Source organism: Oryzias latipes, chromosome 18 (genome assembly GCF_002234675.1).
Source record: "Oryzias latipes chromosome 18, ASM223467v1".
Lineage (NCBI taxonomy): Eukaryota > Metazoa > Chordata > Actinopteri > Beloniformes > Adrianichthyidae > Oryzias > Oryzias latipes.
The window spans coordinates 17,318,368-17,341,259 of NC_019876.2; the positions used below are offsets into that span (position 1 = coordinate 17,318,368).

The window sequence follows — 22,892 nt, forward strand, 5'->3', positions numbered from 1 at the left end:
TGGTCCGGGTGAATACTCAATTCTGATTGGCTGCTGGGTGTGCATTAAAAAGTGATAAGGCACAGTGATAACCTTATGCCCCAAAAAGAAGTTCCTGTTACCTATCTTAAATCTTCTGTATCACTGCGCCGGCTTCTTTAAAACAACCTTTAGCTTCATAATCTGGACAAAAACAAGCGGTAAGAAGTGAACTTTCTCTCTGAACTGTTGCTTTATTCAAAATCCATTGGGATGATCAGCATATATATATATATCACTTTATATCAACGAATCTTGACTGCAGCGGTGATTCGGCGCCTTGTCACGTTACCATGACAAGGTGGCGCACCACGGATCAAATAGTTTACTTTTTTGAAAAAGCAATCCAAATCTGGAAAAAAAAACAAGAATTAAGGACTAAAAACTGGTTGATATTTATTTATTTTTTAAGTGACCATGGTATAAGCGGCTTAATGGCCTTCGAAGTATGCATTAACTAATCTAATCTAAAATAGTCTTGAGAAAACCCAACGCTTTCTTAGAAATAGTTTCAACTACAAATGATTATGATATAAATATGTCCTTTCTTTGGATTGGATAAATAGAAAATAGCTGAGACTTTTTCCTTAGTTCCAATTAGTAAATAGATGATAGTTGGTAGCATACTCTGGAGGGGCTCTCCATGGTTAATAAACCTCCTAATTAGATAATGCAAAGCGGACAAACAGGCTTCAAAATGCTCAACAACAGTCTTTATGTTTTCTATATTTTGCTGAAACCTTTAGACAATTCGTGGCTCCTCTTCCTCCTATTTATGCTTGGTGTTACGCAAACAAAGGCACACAACACATAAGCCAACTTTTATACATACAAAAAAGCTTCATGTGCGAGTTGTATATTGCCAGGACCTAGTAGTCGTTGCAAAACGCAGTTTTAAAAGGGTGCCAACAAGTTTTCCTCCCCTTTTTAAAAAAAATGTTTTTCTGTCTCTTAGTAGTTGACCAAAGCAGATGAAATTAAATAAACCCAGCCACACCAAAAACACAACTATTTTTAAGAGATACTGCAGAAAATGACACTAAAGTGCCAGTAAGAGCCAATAGTTTCATCCGAAACTAAAAATATTGAAAAAGAAATTGTCCGTTATTAGGACAAGCATCATAAAATATTGCAGCGTTACGGGCTTTTGCAGAGCTTGTTCTTCCCATTGGTTTAAATCAACCCATAGACATGAGACATCCTGATTCATAGTCAGGTCAAAGGTTAGGGCGCAGCCTCTGGGGCCCTCTAACATACAGTTATGGAGGGCCCCATAGGCGAGAATGCGGCAGCCTGACTATATATTCAAACGCAACACTTTCTACCGGTTCTTCTTTTCAAATTTAGATTATAAGATGCCAAACATCTTGCGTTTATAAATATAACACAAGTACTAAAGTAAACTGCATCACAAAAACACTAAACACAAAAGTCAGGGAGGAAAAAAGTAGGTTATGATTACTTGCATTAAGCATCACTTTGACTTGTTTGAATTACTAACCAACAGTTAGAACCAAGTCATTTACGAAATCATCAACCCATATGATTGATTTGTCAAGCAGTGCTATACATTTCTGATCTAAAACCAATATTTGTGAAGAGTCCCATTCATCCAAGATGATTCCAACAGTCATCTTGGCGTAGTTTTTTAAATTAAAGTAAGACGTTTCAATTCTTAAGAAAATCCAGATTAGCCTTTTAAAAAAATAATCTTTCTACCTTAAATCCATTTTTTCCCGTTTTGTGTATGAATTTTCGTTGAGAAAGTTTCCAATTTCAATAAATTTTACATTCAGTCACACAAACACATAACACAGACATATCATATAAGAGCTTTACTGTACGACTACTTTCAAACACTATTTAGTTACTTTGACTGGATAGCTGTATTACTTTACTCTTTAGGGAGAAAGCAGCGTGTGATGTGGTGCCCCCCCCCCTGACGTCTCCAGTGCACTCACTGCCACAGAGCATAAAGACTCAAAGGCTGACACTCATCGGTCTTAACACAGAAGGACCTGCCAGCTGCAGTAATAAAAAGGTGTTGACCACTCTGTGTTCTGACAACGTTCACGGCCTTTGAGCCCAGAGTGAAAATGACAGGAGTTCCACATGAAAACTGGCTGATCCCAATCTGAACTGACCTACATGTTGGGATCCATGATTCTTCTTAAAAAGACTTTAAAAAATACAAGAGTTTTTAAGAGTAAAAACTAATTTTGATGGGCTTTCGGCCCTTTTCTCTATAAAACAACAGTATTTCTGTCTTACAGCTTTCAAAACATTTAATTGTTGGGTCACAAAAGGACTTTGTTATAATCTACGTGGGGAAAAAGGGTCATCGTTTTATTCATCAATGAAAATAAAATGTTGTAGTAAATAAAAGTTGATCTGTGCGCTTAATTTCGTTGCTAGTTCATAAAAACTAAACTAACCCCCCCTCCCCACCCCAAAAAAAAAACAGAATCTAAAAATCTGAAACCACAGTCGATAAATTGTCTGCTGTGACCATGAAACCAAATGTGCAGCTTGTGTGGATTCTCATTAATATCTTCACAGCGAGCTTTAGGACAGTGCACACAATAAGACTTGTGAAGGAAAGATGGGGATCGTGGTGTGGGATTATGGTCATAAAAAGAGTGTCTGGTTCCCCCGCCTCGGGGCTGATAACGGATATCACGGCTTCACTGACTGGCCGTCCGCTTCATTATCAGCAGCAGTCTTCCCTCGCAGCTCCCGCTGAACTTCATCGCCGCGAGCAATTACTCTGACACCAACCATTTGAAGTCTGTTTTAATGAAAGTAAGAAACTTGTGGAGAATTAGCAGGGAAAAAAAACGATTATTTTTTTAAAATCACAGATTGGAGGACGGGGTTTTCCTACACGACTTCACTCAAAATGATAAACTCCCAAACAAGTGATACACTAGAGACTTTTGGGAGTGCAAGCAGAACGGGGCCCAGGGTGAAAGACGAATGCAGGCTGAGGCTCAGGCATCGTCTTCCCTTTTTTATATTTCACTGTTCCAAACACAGACAAAAACAAATGGGTGGAAGTAACAAGTCTCACCAAGCCAGCGAATGTGCGTGTCAATGAAATTCTGAAATGCAAGCCCGCTGCCAGCACTAATCCAGGCTGCCTATTGAAAAATACCTGCATACTGATGTCAGAGCCCCAACATGCAGCTTTACATCAGCTCCCTTCTCGTTTTTTTTTTTCTTCACCCCGTACAGCTCAAAACTTTGCTGTGTGTGGTCCATCACACACAGATCCAAACACAGCTTTTAATTAGATATTTATTACAGATAAAAAAAAGGATTGCAGATGAGGCAGTCAGCATGGCTTGTGTTTTAATGACTGTTAGAGGCGAAGACGATGAAGTGTGTAGGAATATTGTCCAAAAGTCTTTCAGGCAGCATCTAAGGTTCGTATCCGAGGCTGCAGTGTGCCAGCTCTCCTGCCAACAGGGAGGAGTGACAAGGGCAGCCTGACTACAAATGTCAAAACTTAACAGTTAGAAAATCCCACAAAAGAAATGTATTAAAATTCTTTACAAGGGACGATAAATACAGATAACACATTCATCGGTGTGTGAATGTGTGTGCACATGGGTGACAGGGACTAAAAAGCACTTTGGGGCTTCTAAGAAGGTAGTAAAGTGCTGTATAAGTCTAGACCATTTACACATTATGATAAAAAAGGTTTTCTTACTTTACCTAAAGCTATAGACTTCACCAAACAACGAAGATAGCAAACCTTTCACACCAAAGGGGATTGGCGTGGCAAAGGCAGCCAGTTTCAATGTTTAAGTGAAAAAAGAGATGCAATCAGAGGTCCTGCGGTGTGATTTGAGTGTCTGCACATTTTGGGAGGCACGGCGAATATTCAGCCATGCAAATTCAAAGATCTGAGTTTTGGCGAAAGATTTGTTTCAACCAATCAGGAACTCAGCTTTGGCCCATGATGTGTTGATGATGTGATCTAAAACCAAGAACGAGGAGAGTCTTAACTTCGTATTTTTCTTATTTGTATCGAAACAATAATAAAAAGGTCCTCTAATTTTATTCTTATTTTACCGCCTCGGACTAATGCAGGACAGCAAGTTGTCAAACTGAAAGAGAAAGACGGAAGCTCTTCAAAATACATGAAACTGTTCTGCTAACATCATTCATGTCTTCCATGCATTTACTGTAAATAAGACATACAGCTTTACAGTCAATGCTCCTCTGTAGTGATGAAGTTAAAAACTTTTGACAGTAGCTCCTCCAAAACGCGCACCTTATCAGAGGCGGAGGGCGTGAATTTCCTCGCAGCCTTTATTTAATCTAATTGGTTATATCTTGGCTCAGATGAAGCTGCGTTACTCTGTCTCCAGCGTTGTCTTGCCCACAGTGCCATCTTGAGTGCCATCAAACACGATGGAGAGAAATGTTTTCTTGCATGGAGAAGCCCAGGCGGATATGTTGAAGGTACATAAATACACAAAACTTTATTGAAATGGTAAAAAAAAAAAAAAAAAAAAAAACATGTCAGATCTCTGCATGACATAGTACTGGCAGCTATGGCTGTCATTTTTAACCCCTTTAGAAGACCACTGGGAATGCTTTGACAATAGATCAAAAGATGATCAGAGTGGGACTTTAAACTGTTAATAGAAGCAAAGCTTGTTAACAAAAAGTGAACTAGTTCCTAGAGGGGTGTGTGTGGGGACACCAAAAAGGAAAAGAGGTGTGTGATCCGAGCGGAAATGGGCTAGCTTCATGTTGCACGAGCAGACACAAGGCGGAACGGAGAAAGCTCCGATCCGCCTGATGATCTGCCTGACCCTCAAGGCTGAGGGACTGCAGATGGCAGCGGTCTGGGAGCTGCCCCGAGACACCCTGCTGAGGGCAGAATGAAAAGCAGCATGTGTGGGTTTGCATTTGGGTGTGTGTTTGCGTGTGTGTGCGAATGTGTGGTGGGGTGGGTCACTTTAGTCTGCACTTGAAAAAGCTTGCATGCACACATACACCAGCAACAGCAGCTCCATCTGTCTTTTGACATGGGAGAGCTTAATGACAGAGGGAGAGAAGCCAAAAAAAGCTTGTTTTTCTCCGTCTTTCCTTTTCTTTTTGCCCTCCACCTCTTCTTCTCTCCGCACTCTCCAGCATTAACGCTGAATATGGAGCAATCAGGGCAGACTTTCTCCATCCGGAAGAATCCTAGTCACCTTCGAGGCATACACTCACTCGCTCAGCAATTGTACACTACAATAAAAAAAAAAAAAATCAGACACAAATGACTTCCAAAAAATAAAGGACTGTAGAGCTAGCTCTTAATGTGCAGCTAATCTCTGCGACTTTAATTTTTTTATGTCCCAACCAGTCTGTGAGTAGTAAAGCTCTCAAAATCACTTCATTTTGAATTTATAAGTGAAACTTTGTTACCACCGCGTCGCACTAACTTAAAGAATCTCGTTCTTATACTACATTCACATCGGGCTCTGAAACACGCTTTCAACCAGCTACTTCCAATGAAAAAACTGTGAAAACACCTGTACATGTGCACCTCAGGCTTCCGTGTTCAAAACTCTCGCATTAGTGTGCGACTACGCATGTTTTTTTAAAAACACGTAGCCCTTGAACCCGTGTTCAAATTAAACCAGTTGAACTCTGACCAATCTGGGACTTGGATGTGGTAGTGACGTACAGGTAGCGTCCTTTTCAAGACGGGTAAGTACAACCCTTTGAAAATGGATCATGAAGGAGAAATTCAAAAGTATGGTTTGTACCCGGTCAGAACTATACGACACCAAGTCTTTCATTTGTCAGAATAGAAAAGATTCAGAAAAGAAAAAACCTGGAGCAAGATTCGCACCGCTTTGACATTTTGCACAAAGCCTCTTCCGAATACAAGTACATGTGCTAGTATCAGGTAGTGACAGTGCAGTGTGAACACCGTATACTAAAAGCGCGTTTTTTAATGCGCATCACATGTTGGATGTGTAGATAGAATTAAATTTAAATGTGCAATTATAATTATCCAAACTAAAAGGGATTGTTGCATGCAAAGAATTCTGGGCAAACAAGTGAAAATCCAACATTCGGAGCATTTAGCATCAAGTTAAAACAAACCAGAGTACCTGGAGCAAAATAAATACTGTGAACCCCAAATTAGCACAGTAAAAACGTAAAAAGGACTGCCATCTTGTAAATTTGTCAATACTACCCAAGCCAAGGCACATATACACACTAACTGTGTTTAATAAAACAGGCATTAAAAGTCTAAATATTATCATGCGTGTCTACAGTTGTGGAACAGGCTGATAAAGCAGCTCCGCTTTTCTATTCAGGAGGCTATAATACTTGTGTTGTAAAGAGATGGGAGAAGACAACGCAAGGGAGGTTTGAACCCTCCATGAACCACTCTGTCCTGCTCCTTCCTCTCTGCCCCCACCTCCTCCCCCAACTCCTCTGAGTGAATGACTCATTGCTGGAATCAGAAGGAGCCCAGGGGAAGTATTGTGAGCAGTCTTCATCCACCACAAACTACAGCTGCCCTCACTGTGGGGCTAAGTGTGTCCTCACAATCGGAGAAGGTCATGGATCTGAAACAGGGGATCCCTATGACTGACTTCAAAGCTTTTACTGAGCACATGCAAGAACGTAGCTGTGGACTGTTTCATTTGGTGTTTATTTCCTTCCACGACCACAGGTGTATCCAACTGTGCAGACAGCTTCTGTAAAACACCTGTGAAGAAATGCGACCCCAGTGATAAGATGCCTCTATCAGTCCTGAATTTCCACACCACTATATATTTCATAAGTCAACTGTCACTGGTCCTATAACAAAGTGGAAGTTAGGGCTGCACGATATGAGGAAAACTCATAATAACTCATATAACAATATAATTTGCGGTATATAAACAAAGAGCAAAACAACCAAAAAGATCATTCCCATTTCATTGCAACAGTTTAAATTTTATTCTCCAAATGACCCTCGTCGACATAGGAGGCAAACATCTAACATAATAGGCCTCCATCTGATTGGTCAACAACAGGAAGGGGTCCATCCGATTGGTCAAATGCATAAAGGGATTTCTTTGATTCGTTAAATGCTTCAAGCTGCCTTAAGATTGTTTTAAGCACATTTAAGGTAACCATTTATTGCAATTTTCTCTGTCTTTTGCGATATGCATATTGCACAGCTTGATATTGCGATAACGATAAATTTGGGGTATATTGTGCAGGCCTAGTGGAGGTGAATCAGAACAATAGAAACTCAGCGGTTTAGTAGGTCGTCCCGGTGATGGTCAGAGAAGCCATAGGGGCGAACTTGGCAGCAACGCCTCTGTCCGTCTGCCCCAGGGCAGCTGAGACTACATCAATAGTCTTAGGTCCAACATCAGTCTCTGACGTTACAGATGTGGAGTAATCGTCGGTCCTAACCTTTGTAGAAAGTCTTTTTACAGTAGAGTCAAAGCAGTTAAAGCTTCAAAATGTGGGTTGACAAAAAGAAGTCTTTCAGTTGTAAATGGAATGTCAAGAAGGTTTAGGAGCATGTAACAAGACGGACAAATACAGCGTAGCCGACAAAAATGTGTCACTACTTCTGTCACAACAATGACTGACCTAGTCACTCTTGACTCTGGAAGCCCATTGAGATGACTGATGTCATGATTTTGGATATTTTGAATATGTCAATTGGCAGAAAAGAATAGTTTGACGTGTGGTACAATTTTTCTGTCTGAAAGTTCATGTTTGTTCTTAACATTTTCCGAACAAGTTGTTGTTTCTAAATCACTGAAACTAACATCAAGTTAAACGTATGGCCAAAATCCATTTAAAAGATCTTAATTTTTCTGTTTTTAAAAACCTGGACTTTGTCGATTACGTTTATTTATTCATAATTTCTAGCAGAAACCTGAACAAAATAGATAACCGCTATGATAACAGATTGTTGGAGCTCACTTCCATCTCTCGGATGTTCCAAGTTATGCAGCGTCTTAGCCTAACTAACCACTAGTTTACCCATCTGAGGCCTCAAAACCACCGAAAGCACCGACTGCTATAGGAAAAGAATGAAGGAGAAAAAGAATTCCTGGCAGAACCAGAGAGCCAAGAGAGGGAGGTGTGACCTTTAGCCCACATGCTGAGATGATCTTCAGCAAAATGATCCAAATGTTACTAGTGCGGCGCGCTGGTGTGCATATGCACACTTTAACAACAGATTTGTCAGTTTAAGGTTGCTGGCTGTCTGGTTTCAGACATCTTGTCGTGACAGAAATGCTTTTGGGACTTCTTCCTCTTTAAAGCATGCTTTCAGAGTATGAATGCATTGTTTAAAAAAAAGTAATCTACACCACAAAAAATACTAGTTCCATGTTGAAAATGATACTTCACGCACAGACAAGTGATCGAAACAATATTAGCTATTATGTTTCAGTATTTTTTTTCAAGGGATATGACTGACATTTGGCACATTTTTTACACATAATGAACTTTACCAGATGTTTACCCTTTTTTTTATACGACTGTTGTCGATTTTCACTTAGAAGCATGTGATACCGATTTATTAAAGTTCATGGATTAACTAATTTATAATTTTTTCCTTAAATGTTTTTAGATTATTATTTTTTTAATGCAAGGCGGTCTTGTTTCATTTCTGGCAGTTGCCTTTCGTTTAACCCTTCTGTGAAATAAGAAAAGTTTGTTTTGAAATACAATTTGAATAAAATATACATATTTCACCTACTTATATTCAACTTTATTTTCTATTGAATCCAGCAAATTTAGGGAATTGAGCTCCCCTACAGTGACTGGTAAAATAATAATAAAATAATCTATATACGCATTTATGAAGAGGATTTTGGACCACACAGTAACAGTCCCTTTAAGGTCTTACATTAAGCTAGACGCTTCTGATATCTTCTCTGGTTCAGAAGTGGCTTCATGCAAAGAACCTCACAACTTGAGTCCACAAACTGAACACATCTGTAACCAGACGAAGAACCGAACAACAAAACTTCTAAATGAGCTTTGTTTCAAAATTCTGTCATAGCTGTGATTATATTTTTGTGTGTCTTTTTGTACACCATGTTTCGTTCATTGGGCTTTTAATGTTTGTGGAAATAGAACTCTGTGGAAAGGCATCTTCAACATTATTTTCATGGACTTTTTCATTTTGATGGATACAGCACTCTTTGAACTGCCGTCTTTTTTAAAGTCTACTTTTTTTTTTTTTTGGCTTACTCTCATTGTGCAAAATTATCTTCCGGACAGAAGATAAGATGGAGTTTTTCCAATGACAGTGTGACTGAACTAGACTAAAGCCTCGTTTCCACAGTGCGGCATGATAAAGATATGGTCCAGTCCAGAATTTGGAGCAATTTCAAGATAAAATGGAACCATTTAGCCGGACCGGACCGAACAATTTTTGGGCATCATTTAAATGTAAAAAATGCAACGGCCCATTCAGGGCAGAGCTACTGTTGTCATGCGATGAGCCCCATTGATTGGCGGAAGGTCATTACGACAAAAGAAAGCGCCAAACCAGTGCAAGCAAATCATTCCTCACCACCCACAGTCTTTTCTCAAACAACATTAAATGACTTGTTCATATGAAGAACCAAAATCAAAGCGGGGGGAAAAAAAAGGAGCTGCTGGATGTCCTCCATTGTTGTTGTTGTTATGGCTTCACTTTTGCTCTAGTCGCACCACTATGACGCAAAGCTACGTTATCGGTCTACACCCCGCATGCGCCGTGACAGTGTAGTTTCGGGGGTCATTTCGACAAACTACGTAGCGTTGAGATCAGCTCGGGCTCTACAAATTTTCATTTCATGTTCCTTTTTGTTATAGGAAGTTATTTTCCCTCATAAATTGTGTCTGACAATATTCTCTGTAATTTTTATAAAGAGCTTTTGCCACAATCCGCTTGTTATTCCAGTTTAAGTTCAGTCGTGGCTGAAAATGTTGTTAGCACGGCTAAATGTTGTTCTTCCGGGTCCGTTCTGCCAATAATAAAGCACTGGGCGCACAGATTTAAAAAAACTACAAGCGAACAAGCATTTAATAATAATTATAACAATAATAAAGGCACGTTTGTTTACAACAGACTTCATAATATTTTCTTCTATGGTAATATCCTACTTTGTCCAGACCAATCACTATCTGACACGTCATCGGACCAACGTACAGCCAATCACATATTGTGATGTCAGCGTTAGTCCCAGGACCCCGAAGGACCCCGAACGGAAATTCCAGACCAAATGGTTTTGGCACCTACACCGGTCCAACTTTGAATGGAAACGCTCGCCTGAATTGCCTGGACCATTCTAAACGGGCCGTACCACTCAGTGGAAATAAGGTTTAACAAACCATTTAAATGCCCGAGAAACTTTTTCTAGTATTTTATGATAGTTATCTGATTAGAATGATACAATGTCAAACTTTTCACCATAATTATATTTTCTGATTGGTAGAATTTTAAAAATTCACACTTGCAATATATCAGTCTGAGTAAAATACATTTTTCATATGATTTCCATTAACTAAATTTAACAGAATTATATAAGAAAATGTTTTCAATATATTTTCTTTTATAGATTATTACACTTCTAGGAGACAAATTTGAATAGGAGTCCTGGTTTAAAAAACGCTCCGAAATAATTGTAAAAAAAAAGGCCTTTTCTGGTGACTTTATACGGTAAAATAGTCCACGCAAAAAGCTGAGCTGGTATCCGTTCGTGAGCTTATGTAAAACCTCACACACATTCTTCAGCAGCACATCAAAAATGTTGGAAACAGTAAAGAACATCAAAACACAGTTACAGCTGCAATACGATCAACCACAGTTTAAATAAACAAGCCTCTCTTCAAGAAAAGGAAGCATTGTTTCCAAAACCACAATCAATAGACAGTTTTACAAAACGACACAAAGTGTCCATTACTTCATTGTGATTCTAGGCAAAGGCTAAAACCTCATGACGTCAACGGCCACAGGAATGCCATCAGGCGGATTCTTCTCCAAGTCTCCACCAGGGTTAGTTAAACAACAATGCACAGAAATATTTGAAGATAGCAGTTTGCCTTTCCTGGCAGCCGCTCTGCCTCGGTTACTTTCCTTCACGATTTTCGTGACACTTGATAACCTCCTGTTGCTGTGGCTGCTGAATGAGGAGGAGGCTGACTGAATCCTTCCATGGTTTCCATCATTTCTTTGGCCTGTAGACATCATGTGCTGAAGTAGGACATTGGAATTTGAACGCACTGACATGCTTAACATAGTTAAAAAAAAAAAACTTTGATGTTTAATGTTTTCTGCAGGGAAAACAAATTGAGTTTTAATTACAATAATTAAAGCAAACCAGTGGTTTTACGCCCATTTACTCAGGCAGGAGTTATAGGTTATCAGAAGACCTTATACAATGTGACTTACAGCCCCGCGGCTAAAACAATGTTTGTTTGTGGGAAGTCTACTACAGCCGAGCTTACTGCTTGCCACTCCTCCCTTATCTAGAGCGCCAACGCCGGCAGTTGCTTACAGCTGTGACAAGTGGTGTCGTCAGGGGTTTTCCCATCTCATGGGGTGTTACACAAAGTTGGAACCGTCCGCTGCATGGGCGAACAGGTTCTGGTGGGGTTATCAACCGCCTCATTCCATTAGCTGTTTGCGGTAGAGCAACTTCATAGATTACAAGTCCCTCAAAAGTACAGGTTTTACATGCGTTTGCCTGACCAAAAAACAAACAAAAGAAATTCTATTTATAGTTTTTTTAACGGGGATCAGACAGTAAAGGAAAAAGGAAGAAGTGGTAAATATTTGAGGTCATAAAATTAAAGTTTTCTTCATTACATTTCACTTAATTTGACTGTAGGAAAATCAGAAGATTGTAGAAATACTGTTTTTGCACTACTGTATCTTGCTTTGGTCACATCATGGAGGCTAGTTGTATTTTTACCTCTTTCAGATAAGGACACGTTACCAGCCCATATCAATCTGTACTCAGTTTTTGTTTAACCGGTATAAAACTAAAGCTAATGCAGCAGCCTTCCATAGTCCCAAATAAAGTTTTGCTGGTTAAAACCATAGACATAAATTAATTGGACAAATAATCTCTGATATCATTATTAGATTTAACACTGCAGACGTACCCAGTGACACCTAAATAACACACACTTTTTGACCTACGGTAATTATTCGGCCAGTCATGTGATCAATCAGCTGATTCTAACTCGGAGAAGAACAGCTTTGCACCAATATGCAACATTTGCGGTGATGTTGCGAAAGTAAAGTGCTGCGCACAAATGCACAAAGCCACTTCTGTCCGCGACAGAATCCGCTTATTTACATTGATTGTGTAAACGCTGGAGCTAACGCTTCTGTGTTAAAGCGTTAAGGAGACAAAATATAGCTCTAACTGCTGAACTAGCATTTCCCAAGATGGCCAATTGGGCGGGAAAAAGTGAGTTTGTTGAGTCGACCCATCTGTCAATCAATTAAAAAAATGCCTACAATAACACATCAATCCAAAAATCTGATTTAAAAAATAAAATACAAATTACTCTTTTCCACAGCTGTCTTAATATTTAATTAAAGAAACAAACATCAAAAAAGTATTCAAAACAGACTGTACTTATGTGTATATTGGTATAAACAGATTATAATATAGAGAGAGATGGGGCTGCATAATGTGAGGATATCGCAATTTTCGATATTAGTGATCAATATTGCAATGACGATATAATTTGCGGTATATAAACAAATAGCAAAACAACCAAAAACTTCATTTTCATTTCACTACAACAGTTTAGAAATTATACTCCAAATGACCCTTGTCGACGTAGGAGGCAAACATCAAACATAAAAGGGCTCATCTGATTGATCAACAACGTAAACGGGTCCTTCCGATTGGTTAAATGCATGAAGGTATTTATTTCATTTGTTCAATATTTCAAGCTGCCATGAGTTTGTTTTGGCACATTTATCATAACCATTTATTGCGATTTTTGCCGTCTTTTGCGGTATGTATATTGCACAGCTTGATGTCGCGATAACGATAAATTTGCGGTATATTGTGCAGGCCTACGATACATGAATATTTCCTTTTCACTGCAACAGTTTATGATACATAAAAGTCAACATAACTGAAATTACACTCCAAATTACCCTTGTCTACATAGTAGGCGAGCATCTAGCATAAAAGGAGTCCATCCGATTGGTCAAATGCATAAAGGGATTTATTTGATTCGTTAAATACTTCAAGCTGCCACAAGATTGTTTTAGCACATTTAAGGTAACCCTTTATCGCTATTTTTGTGCAGCTTAATATCGTGATAACAATAAATTTGAGATTAACTGTGCAGATCTAGAAAGAGGAATAGATATCATAACCCAACAAACCTAGAACAATAAAGTCCATTAAAACAATTCCTAAAGCTATTTAAAAGCTAGTAGGCAGTTAGTTGTAATTTGTACCTCTTGTACATCCTCTTACAATTTTCTAGGAGACTTTTTTCCAATAAGGAAAAATATTAAAAGTTAAAATTTGCTAGCGCGTGCATTACTACGAGGTTGACTCTAAATTAGTTGCAGTTACACTAAACATTATGGCAACAAACATCAACAAGTAAAACAAGTGAAAATGTGTTGGGTAGAGAGGAAATATTTAAATAAAAAAGCCAAGATTTCAGCACGTTTCGGACAAGAGAATTTTAATTACATGTCCCTTCCTCTTTTGGTGACAGAAAAGTGTCAGTGTTTTTTCCGCTTAACGTCAGCTGCTCCAACATAGGAAGTACGCCGGAGAAAGCTTTGCTCAATGAAGCCAAGTGAAAGCAGACGGGAGTCAGACCGGGGAAGCAGCCTGTGTGTTTTCTGAATGAAACATCCTGCATGTGGAGAGACAGAGGAGGCTGAAAGAGCTGACGCGGTGCAAACCACAAATCTCTCGGCAAAGCTGTGATCGCTATCAGCAGCAAAGCATCGGGGGCAAGGACAGGCACATTCTGAGCCAATTAATAAGGGAAGTCTCTTGGAAGAGGAAAGTGAATTCAAGAAAGACAAAGAGGTGGTCGACAACACAAGCCTCAGGTCTGCAAGAGGAAATAAAAAGAAAGCTAGAGCTACAGATAAATGTTCAGTCTGTCAAAACTTAGTACCCCTGATGTTTTGGTCACTTCTTTAAGACCTTCAAAAGGACGGATCCAAGCAGTTCTGATGACTCCCAGTCTCAAAGACAAGAAACCTATTTTCCGCACTATAGGGCACCGGATGATGAGGCACGTCGTCAATGAATGGTCTGTTTTCCAACCTATGTAATAAATAAGACTCACTGTACTACATGAGTATTAAAAAAGACAAAACAGTAAGAGATACGTCAGTCCGACTTTATTAACTGTTTTCAAAGCAATTCTAGAATTATTTTGTGACAAACTAAATGTAAGCCACGTTAGAAGCATTAGCTTAATTAGAGTATTCACAATACCTGTAACACCTACCTTGTTTGCAACAAGTAAAAAAAACAGTAATACTGCTTAAAAAAAAAGTTACTGTGACTATGCTAACTCCTGCAAAAACAGGCCCCTCAAGCTACATTCACTTTGCGCTCTGCAACAACCGTTCAGGGGCCACTTCCAAGAAAAAGTCTATAAAGACACGCGTAAACGCGCGTCCTGGGCTTCCGTGTTAAAAAACGTGTGTTTATGGATCGCAGTGCAGGTTTCTACGACCGTTTTCAGAATCTAGGTACAAAAAGTGTGGCAAATGAATGTGTGTTGAATGTTAAACCGGATTGAACTTTGACCAATGATGGACTTAGATTTGGTAGTGACGAATGAATGGAGCGTATGAAAATTGACTGTGGAGAAGAAATTAATAATCGTAGTTTATGGTCTTTCGTATATCAGAATAGAGCTGTAAAAGAAACACCTGGAGCAAAATTCACAAGATAAATTAAGAAAACAATTCTGGTTACCAAAATGTTTTCTTAAACTAAGAATATTTTGCTATTAAAAAAGCTATCTTGGCAAGATTATTTTTCTTGCAAGACAGTGCAAGAGGCAAAAAATAAAGCTAGAGTTACACATCTACGATCAATTTATTCCAAATTTAGCATCCCTAAAAAGGCTTTATCCAGTAGGGCTGGTCAAGGCAGTTCTGATCATTCTGGTGTCAAAGAAAAGTAAAAGAACCGGAACAAGCTGTCCTGCGTTTGTATATTCATTTATGTGCACACTAAAGCAGCGAGGTGGCTGAGCACCAGGAACGTGGAGTGCCAAACTGGCAGAGATCCCAAAAAAAATGCATAAATGTGCGTTTTTACCCACTGGGGTGTCTCCTATTAGAGAGAGAAGAGAGACATAGAGTCAACATGGGCGTGTGGTGCTGAAACAGGCTCATCTTCACTTGACTAAACAAGTTGAATTTGACACCCAAACTCTTGGCTCCGGGCGCTATTTTAATTACTGGAATTAATCGATGTGTGTGGACTCCCAAAACAATGGGGATCCTGTGCACACGGAAAGAAAATCCCCTAAAGTTGTCCGGTTTTGGCACAGTTGATTTAGCGGAGACTTCTGAAGCTTGTGGTCTCCTACACACCAGACACTTTGAAGATTTTCACAGCTTCGACTGGAGAGAGAACCGCTTTGCAGACTGCAGCTGAGGTGAGCCACCGTCAGGCAGCTGGCATCATCTTAGTCATTAACCTATCCACCCGCGCTGAGCCTTAGGCGGCAGATCGTGAGGGGGGGTGTGTGCTGGAGGGTGGACGTGGGACTGATGCTTTGAAGGACGGGGGAGCCTTTTAACTCTGATCTGAGCCTTTGCCACCATAAAGGTCAGGCTTGGGCATCTGCTGCTCTCTCTAGATATCTCCTTTAAAAAAAAAAAATTAAAAAAAAGCAGGGAAGAGAAGAAGACCCCGGGGAACCGCTGTGCGTATGCACAAAACCACGCAGATCAACTTCTACTCTGAATCGCTCGATTCATCGCGCGCACTCAGAGCCCAAACCACACGCCCAGGCTAACGCACACAAGAACACGAGTTTGAGTCCCAAAAGAAAGGCTCAGCCTTATCATTACACCAGACCTCTGATGCTCGGCTTTTAGCCTGAAACACTAACACCCACCCCTTCTGGTTTTTGGCAAGAGGACAGGCAGCGCTGAGCTAAATGGAATTCTGTTCCCCAGGGCTCAGCAGTACTGAAATAAGTGATTCATGCTTTTATCATCTCAGGTGAACAGTGCTGGCTCTTTCAGCTACAGTTTCTCCAAACACCAGGAAAATGAAACTATTTATTAGTTGATCTCCATCTTTGTTTTCTTCCTTTCCACTCTATGGATGAGGAGGAAGAAGATCAAAAGAATTTGTGTGGACTGGTTTGCATCAACTCATATTGCATCAGCTGTAAAATTCTTTAAGCGATCCTGACTTTAAAATAATTTAAGAAGAACTGATGAACTAATAACTTACCATTCGGAACCTGTTTGTTAAAGTTCATTCAACGTAACAATCTAAACATTCATCCAACATCAGAGGTCAGGTATTTGAAAAAAGCAGATGGAAAGCAGATAGAAACATTCTGAACGTACGCTTAGATCCTATGTGTTTAACCCTTTAAACACCTGAGCTAAAATTAAGCTCCAGTGTTGACATTCCTTTGGCTACAGTAACTCTTCAACTATTGACGCAATTAACGAAATTCCAGCAGATTCTAAAACAGAGAAAAGCAGCTTTGCGCCGATATGCAACACTTTACAGCAGGGGTGGGCAATTCCAGGCCTCGAGGGCCGGTGTGTCTGCATGATTTCCAGATAGTCTTACCCTACTCATGGCTGATTACCTGGTTCAGGTGTGTCCAGCCAATAATCTTGCCCTACTCATGGCTGATTACCTGGTTCAGGTGTGTCCAGCCAATTAGAACATGCCAGAGCAGGGTATGCTGGAAAACATGCAGGAATGCGGCCCTCAGTGCCCACCTCTGCTTTACAGTGAAGTGCTTACACCATTGACTTAGATTAGCTGATTGTATTGGCGAGAAAGGGGCTTTTTTGAGGCGGCTTTGCACTTCACATGTTGCATATCGATAGAAAAAACGATAAGATAACCGTTTTCTCCATGTCAGAATGAGTGGATTCATGTTGATCGTATAAAAAAAATAGTCGGGGTATGTCAAGTGTGGTATTTGGTTGTTGCCGGCGACATGTCTGACGTAAAAGGGTTAAATAGTCTATAAAAACTGGATAGACTTAAGTTTAAATCATTAACTGGACCGGGTGAGTGAGCCGTCACCCTTGGAAAATGGCTTACTTCAGGCTACAATTAAAATTAAGTCAACTCAGTCGCCATGTTTATCACAAAAAGGACTGCACTAGAAATCTTCAGTAAGCAGTCCAATTCCTTTATACAGTCAATGCTTGATATCAACAAAAACCATATTTATGCAAAAATGGAAAAAAAAATGTAAACACAAATCCTGTGGGAAATCATAGGAGTGTTTTCTCTAGATTTAACATTAAAGGTATTGACGGTAAAAGTATTGTTCCCTTTACAACTGAAAAATAAACACCTGTAATCACCAAAAAATTGACAAGGAACATGGACGCATGAAGGAGTTAACTATTAAATTAATGAGGAAAACTTCAGATATAACTTGCGATACACAAACAAATAGAAAAACAACCAAATACATCATTTCCATTTCACTACAACAGTTTAAATGAGAATCAACACAACTTAAATTATACTCCAAATGACCATCATTTAACATTAAAGTGCTCCATCTGATTGGTCAAATGTATACTTGACCAATCAGCTACCATAAGATTGTTATTAGCACATTTAAGGTAACCATCTATTGCTATTTTCACTGTCTTTTGCCATATCCGTATTGCACAGATTGATATCGTGATAACGATACATTTGCGATTTATTGTACGAAGAAACCTAACGCTAGGCAAGCACCAGGTATAAGACACACGTACAGGAACACACTAAACATGCATTCTTGAATGTGCGTTTAGCCCATTGTGTTCACACTGGACGAGCAGGAAGGGGCTACTTTAATTTCCTTTTCTGTTTACTAGCGCATGTCCGCCACCTATCAACCAAGTTCGGGATTCTCTGCTGCCAATTATAGGTGTTGCGATTTTTAGTTAATCCTCCTTTAACCAATCCCACCCAAGAGTCACTGTTTTCCTGTAGCATCTCTCCAACTGCAGGAAAAACACACACACACACACAGTCAAACAAGCACAAATCTGGAGATATCATCTGGACAGGTGGCCAGCCACCCAGACCTGACCCTCCTGCCCTCTTGCTTGTCCATCCCTCCCAAAAGCCTGACCCCCTCCACACCCCTTCCCCCTCCAACACTATCCCCAACTGCTGCCCCAAACTGAACACGCCCAGCAACAGTCCCCCACCACCACCATACACACACCTCCAGGAACCCCTGCAAATGTCTGTCACCCCGTGAGCTGTCTGTGAGGATTACTGCTGAACAGACACACCTAAAAGATCAATTCAGTTGACTCTGCAACAACTATGAAGTTCAACTTATGACCTAAACAATAGTGGGTTGATAGGAAGCACTAGTCAAAAGAGGTAAAAACATTAGAAAAGAAAAAAATACTACTACTACATGTAGGTTAGAGTCATGATTGCAAAAATAAATAAGTTGCAAAGCAGGAAATAACACATAATAAACCAAAAATTAACCAGTTGTCAAAACATTTTTTAAACGCATGATTGTATGCATCTAAGAAAAATGTGCATCCTGGGAAAGTCTGGCAAAATAAAAGGTAAGAAAAGGGCAAAGCTTTCTCAAGATTAAGAGACTGTTTGTGTCGTGAGTAGCACCTATATTTTAACACGCAGAATAGCTACGCAACTGGTTATAAATGCATTAATATTTATAGCGAATGACCGAGTTAAAAAAATGTTTATATATATATTTTTAAACATATATAAATTTATAACTATATGTGTCTGTCTTTTAGATCCACTGCCAAGACAGGTCACAAAGCAGCAACGTGTTTCAGTGGAACAGCGCTAGCTTACATCCATTATCGGACAGCTAGGCGAAGTCCCGAATTCGGTCAGTAAAAACATGCTGCCCGGCCAGCCGCTGAGCACGTTTCCAGCACGACTGCAGCTCTAGGAACCGTACAAACACTCCCAAGAGCCAGAGCATTACACAAAATATCACTCTAGAGGGGAATTTATTTATTTTTTGAAACGTGTCCCATTGGTTGTCTGCCTCGGAGGCTAGCCAACCAGCTAACAGTTGGCCGTTGTCTGGGAGAAAAGACCACCGGGTGTGAAGTGAAGGCTTTTAGCCGGGGCTAGCTCACCAAACACTGCAGCAACAGTCCGCTCAGACAACTAATGAGAACTGGTAAAGACAGAAAAATACACTCGCGCGCGAGCGCTCTATGAAAAAAAAAAAGATGCCGCTGCTTTCCCAGCAAGCTCGCGGACAGCGCAATTCACTAAACATTTAGCTACCACATGTGGTGTATAATTCATCTATTTCACGTTAATAACTTGTATTTTTTTCTTACTCCGCTCCCCACCGCGTCCACTGAACCTCAGACTCACCCTGTCACAACAGGCGCCATCTTCCACAAACTCTCACCAAAACTCCAATACTCGCGATATCCTTTCGCTCCGACCGCACTACAATCTGCCGAGACAACAGAAGCCGACTGGAGGTGTAGGGACGATGGAGACGGAGAGAAAGGGGGTGGGCGAGGAAGACAGAGAAAAAGGGGAGGCGGCGGATAACAGCAACACACGGTGAGAGAGTGAGCGAAAAGGGCAGACGCCACAACAACAGGCGTGGGAAACTTCCAAGGTATCGCGAGATTAGGAAAACTCTCATAATAGGGGCGCACAGAGGACGCCTCCCTTATCGCGAGATTCTGCTGGAAGTTGGCTCGTTGTTTATCTTGTGGTGCTGGAATACTATTCCCACGTGTTTACCGGGTAATAAATTACAGCACCGATTGGTCTAAGGGGGGAAAACCGCTAGTGGCAAAGGGAGCCTATATTTCCCAGGCTCAAGCACATGTTTAAAAGGTTTAATTAAACTTTTAAATACTATTATTTCTTTTTATTGATTTATGTATTTACATTAAAGTAGAGCAAGACGTGACAAAAGTGGGGAAAAACACATAGTAAAACTGTCATTTTACAGTACAAGTCCAGCTACTAGAGCTTGCATTACAGAACACTACAATAACAAAATAAAGGTACCTAAAATCATTATCCATTCTCACTGCTAATTTGTGGCTTCAAAATACTAATTTGCGCCCAAAAATTATTAATTTTTGTACACCAAATACTTATTTGTGCAGACAAAATATTAATTTGTAGCTTTAATTTATTAATTTGAGCATCAACCCTGCAATAACCGTAACAAGCAATACATTTCGGCTGACAAAATAACACCAGTTGGACAAAGTCAGGTATTTTTTGATGTAACTTTTTCTGAAACTAGATAATGAGCAGGGCCAAACATATAATCAAGGACTCCCACCATCCCAACCACCACCTGTTTCAACTTCTACCGTCAGGCCGGCGGTACAGATCACACAAGGCACGCACCAACAGACTTAAGAACAGTTTTTTCCCCAGAGCAGTCGACCTCCTAAACAACATATGATTCTTACAAAAAAAAAACTGTAACAACTGTTTACCAATCATGTGCAATATTTAGCAGTTCAGAAAGTGCAATAACGGTTATGTGCAGTACATGAATGTAGGAATGTACGGTACAGACCAAAGGTTTGGACACACCTTCCCATGGAAAGGTGTGCCCAATCTTTTGGTCTGTACCATATATATCCATAGATCCACAAATTCTCTTTATTGTTTTTCTCTTTTTATTCCGTATATGCACATTACTTATGTATATTATTTAACAGCTGGAGAGCACCAGGATTTCTGTTGTCACAAGCTTCTTGTGTAACAATGACATTAAAGGATTCTGATTCTTCATTGTATTATTTAAAAACCCCAAAAAATTATTTAATGTGTTTCATTAATAAATTTTGTTTGATCACAACAAATGGGATTCTTTTGGGAATAGAGACATTCACCAATGTGTAGAATAAATTCATAACCTAACACAACTGAGTAAAAGTTTTTGTCTTGCACATTTTCCAAGGTGTAAATAATTCAGCTACTATTAGGAGTTCTTTTTTTTAATAAGTGACTTACATAAAGGATTACAAATCACCTCTGAATGGGATTTGTTTTGAAGTGGTTATTTTCTGGTGGTGATTTGTCATTTGTCCACAAAAGTACAAAATCTTGCACAAAAGGTGAGGAGCTTCTACCCCTTGTGCTATCCTATGACCCCACCCTTGCATTGACGTGTTCTCCCTACCATGACAAAGGTGGATAAAGGTGGAAAGATTTCATGTAATCCATGGACACCAGTGAAGATCACAAATCATTGAAGAAAAAAGGTTCAGAGCACTGTCTAGTGGGTCTAGATGACCCAACTCCTAATGTTAAAGTGCCTAGGATAGCACAAGGGCTACACAGACGTCTATCTGAATGAAGAAACGGAACAACGCCACAAAAGTACAGTTTTTTCCAACAGCGCTGCGCAGCTCATTTCCAATGAGGAAACAATGGCGTGAACACACGTGAGTGGGCCATACAGCGCAGATTAGCACACTGCCATCACATCGGGGAGTCCCATGACCACCCTGCACACCAAACCCCAGTCAAAAGTACAAGGGAGCCTATTATTTATAATGATTATGCTCGCAAGTGTGGCACAGGCGTCACCCCCCTTCCCTCTGCACGTCTGCCTCGGCCACCCCCCAGCAACAGTGCATTCCTAAACTTTGTGTCATATCATCCCAACTACAAACAGGTCAGGTCAGTCTTGTTGATCTGGGAGGAGCCGGAACGCCATAAACCTTCATGTAGGTCCTTCAGCTTCCATTTAAATGCGTTTGGGATCTTTGTTCACCTGACAAGTGACTAGTGGGAGGGTTTTTCTTTTTTCGCAACATCAAAGAGGGAAAAAATGAAGGCCTCTTGGACCACACTGAAGTCAGAGCTTTGGTTTGTTAGATGCTATGTGTGTGATATGTACTCGGCTGTTTTGTTTAAAGAGAAGTAGCTTTTTACTGTATAAACATGAAAAAAACATACACATAGTATTTCAATAGCTTGTAAAAATCACTGCTAGGACAATTTTTTTTAAAACACTCAAGTATCTATGAGAACCATTAAGAAATAGTTAACAAGTTAAAGACGTGGGAGGTTAGTAGTTTCAACTCCCTGGGTGTTTAATCCAATGTTCAAAGTCACAAAGGTCATGGAAGACAGTGTTTTCAGTGGTGTAATACAAGTTAAGTTTACCCTCTTCTGGCTGCCTTTGCACATGGCATTCTTTGTCCCACACCTGGTTCAAATGGCTGCACCTGTAAAGATGAGGAGGCGTATCAGGTTTGGTTTTGCACAGAAATCGCTCTTCTTACAGTCCCTCAAAATGTCGTCCATCTCTCTATTCACATCAGGCTTTGGTTGTTGTATTCAATGACTTGATATATACAGTACATGTAGGGGCAAACTTTGACTTCCTGTTTGAAGCTGGTTGGAAATTACAAACATGGCATTTAAACAGACAAATCCATCCCCATTTAGACCAAAGTCAAATGGTTCAGTCTGCATTGAAAATACCTTTTCCTCCTAAACTTTATACTGACCCATTACAAGTATACCCCTATATAATATCCATCCATTTTCTAAACCCGTTTAATCCAATTCAGGTCCCTGGGTTGCTGGAGCCTATCCCAGGTATTGCATGGCGAAAATGGGGAACATCCTGCACAGATTGCCAGTCCTTCACACAACCAAACACAT

The 22,892-nt window shown here is 40.0% G+C and overlaps 1 protein-coding gene across 1 annotated transcript in view; it reads right to left on the reverse strand.

The window, feature by feature from the left end:
* The window catches only part of rbpj (recombination signal binding protein for immunoglobulin kappa J region), a 53,162-nt gene extending 33,311 nt beyond the window's left edge, over positions 1-19,851 (reverse strand). The window contains exon 1 of the mRNA XM_023965818.1: positions 19,605-19,851. Within this exon, the coding sequence (XP_023821586.1) occupies positions 19,605-19,624 (20 nt within the window). The 5' untranslated portion in view covers positions 19,625-19,851. The remainder of the gene's footprint in view (positions 1-19,604) is intronic.
* Positions 19,852-22,892: the final 3,041 nt, after the last annotated feature.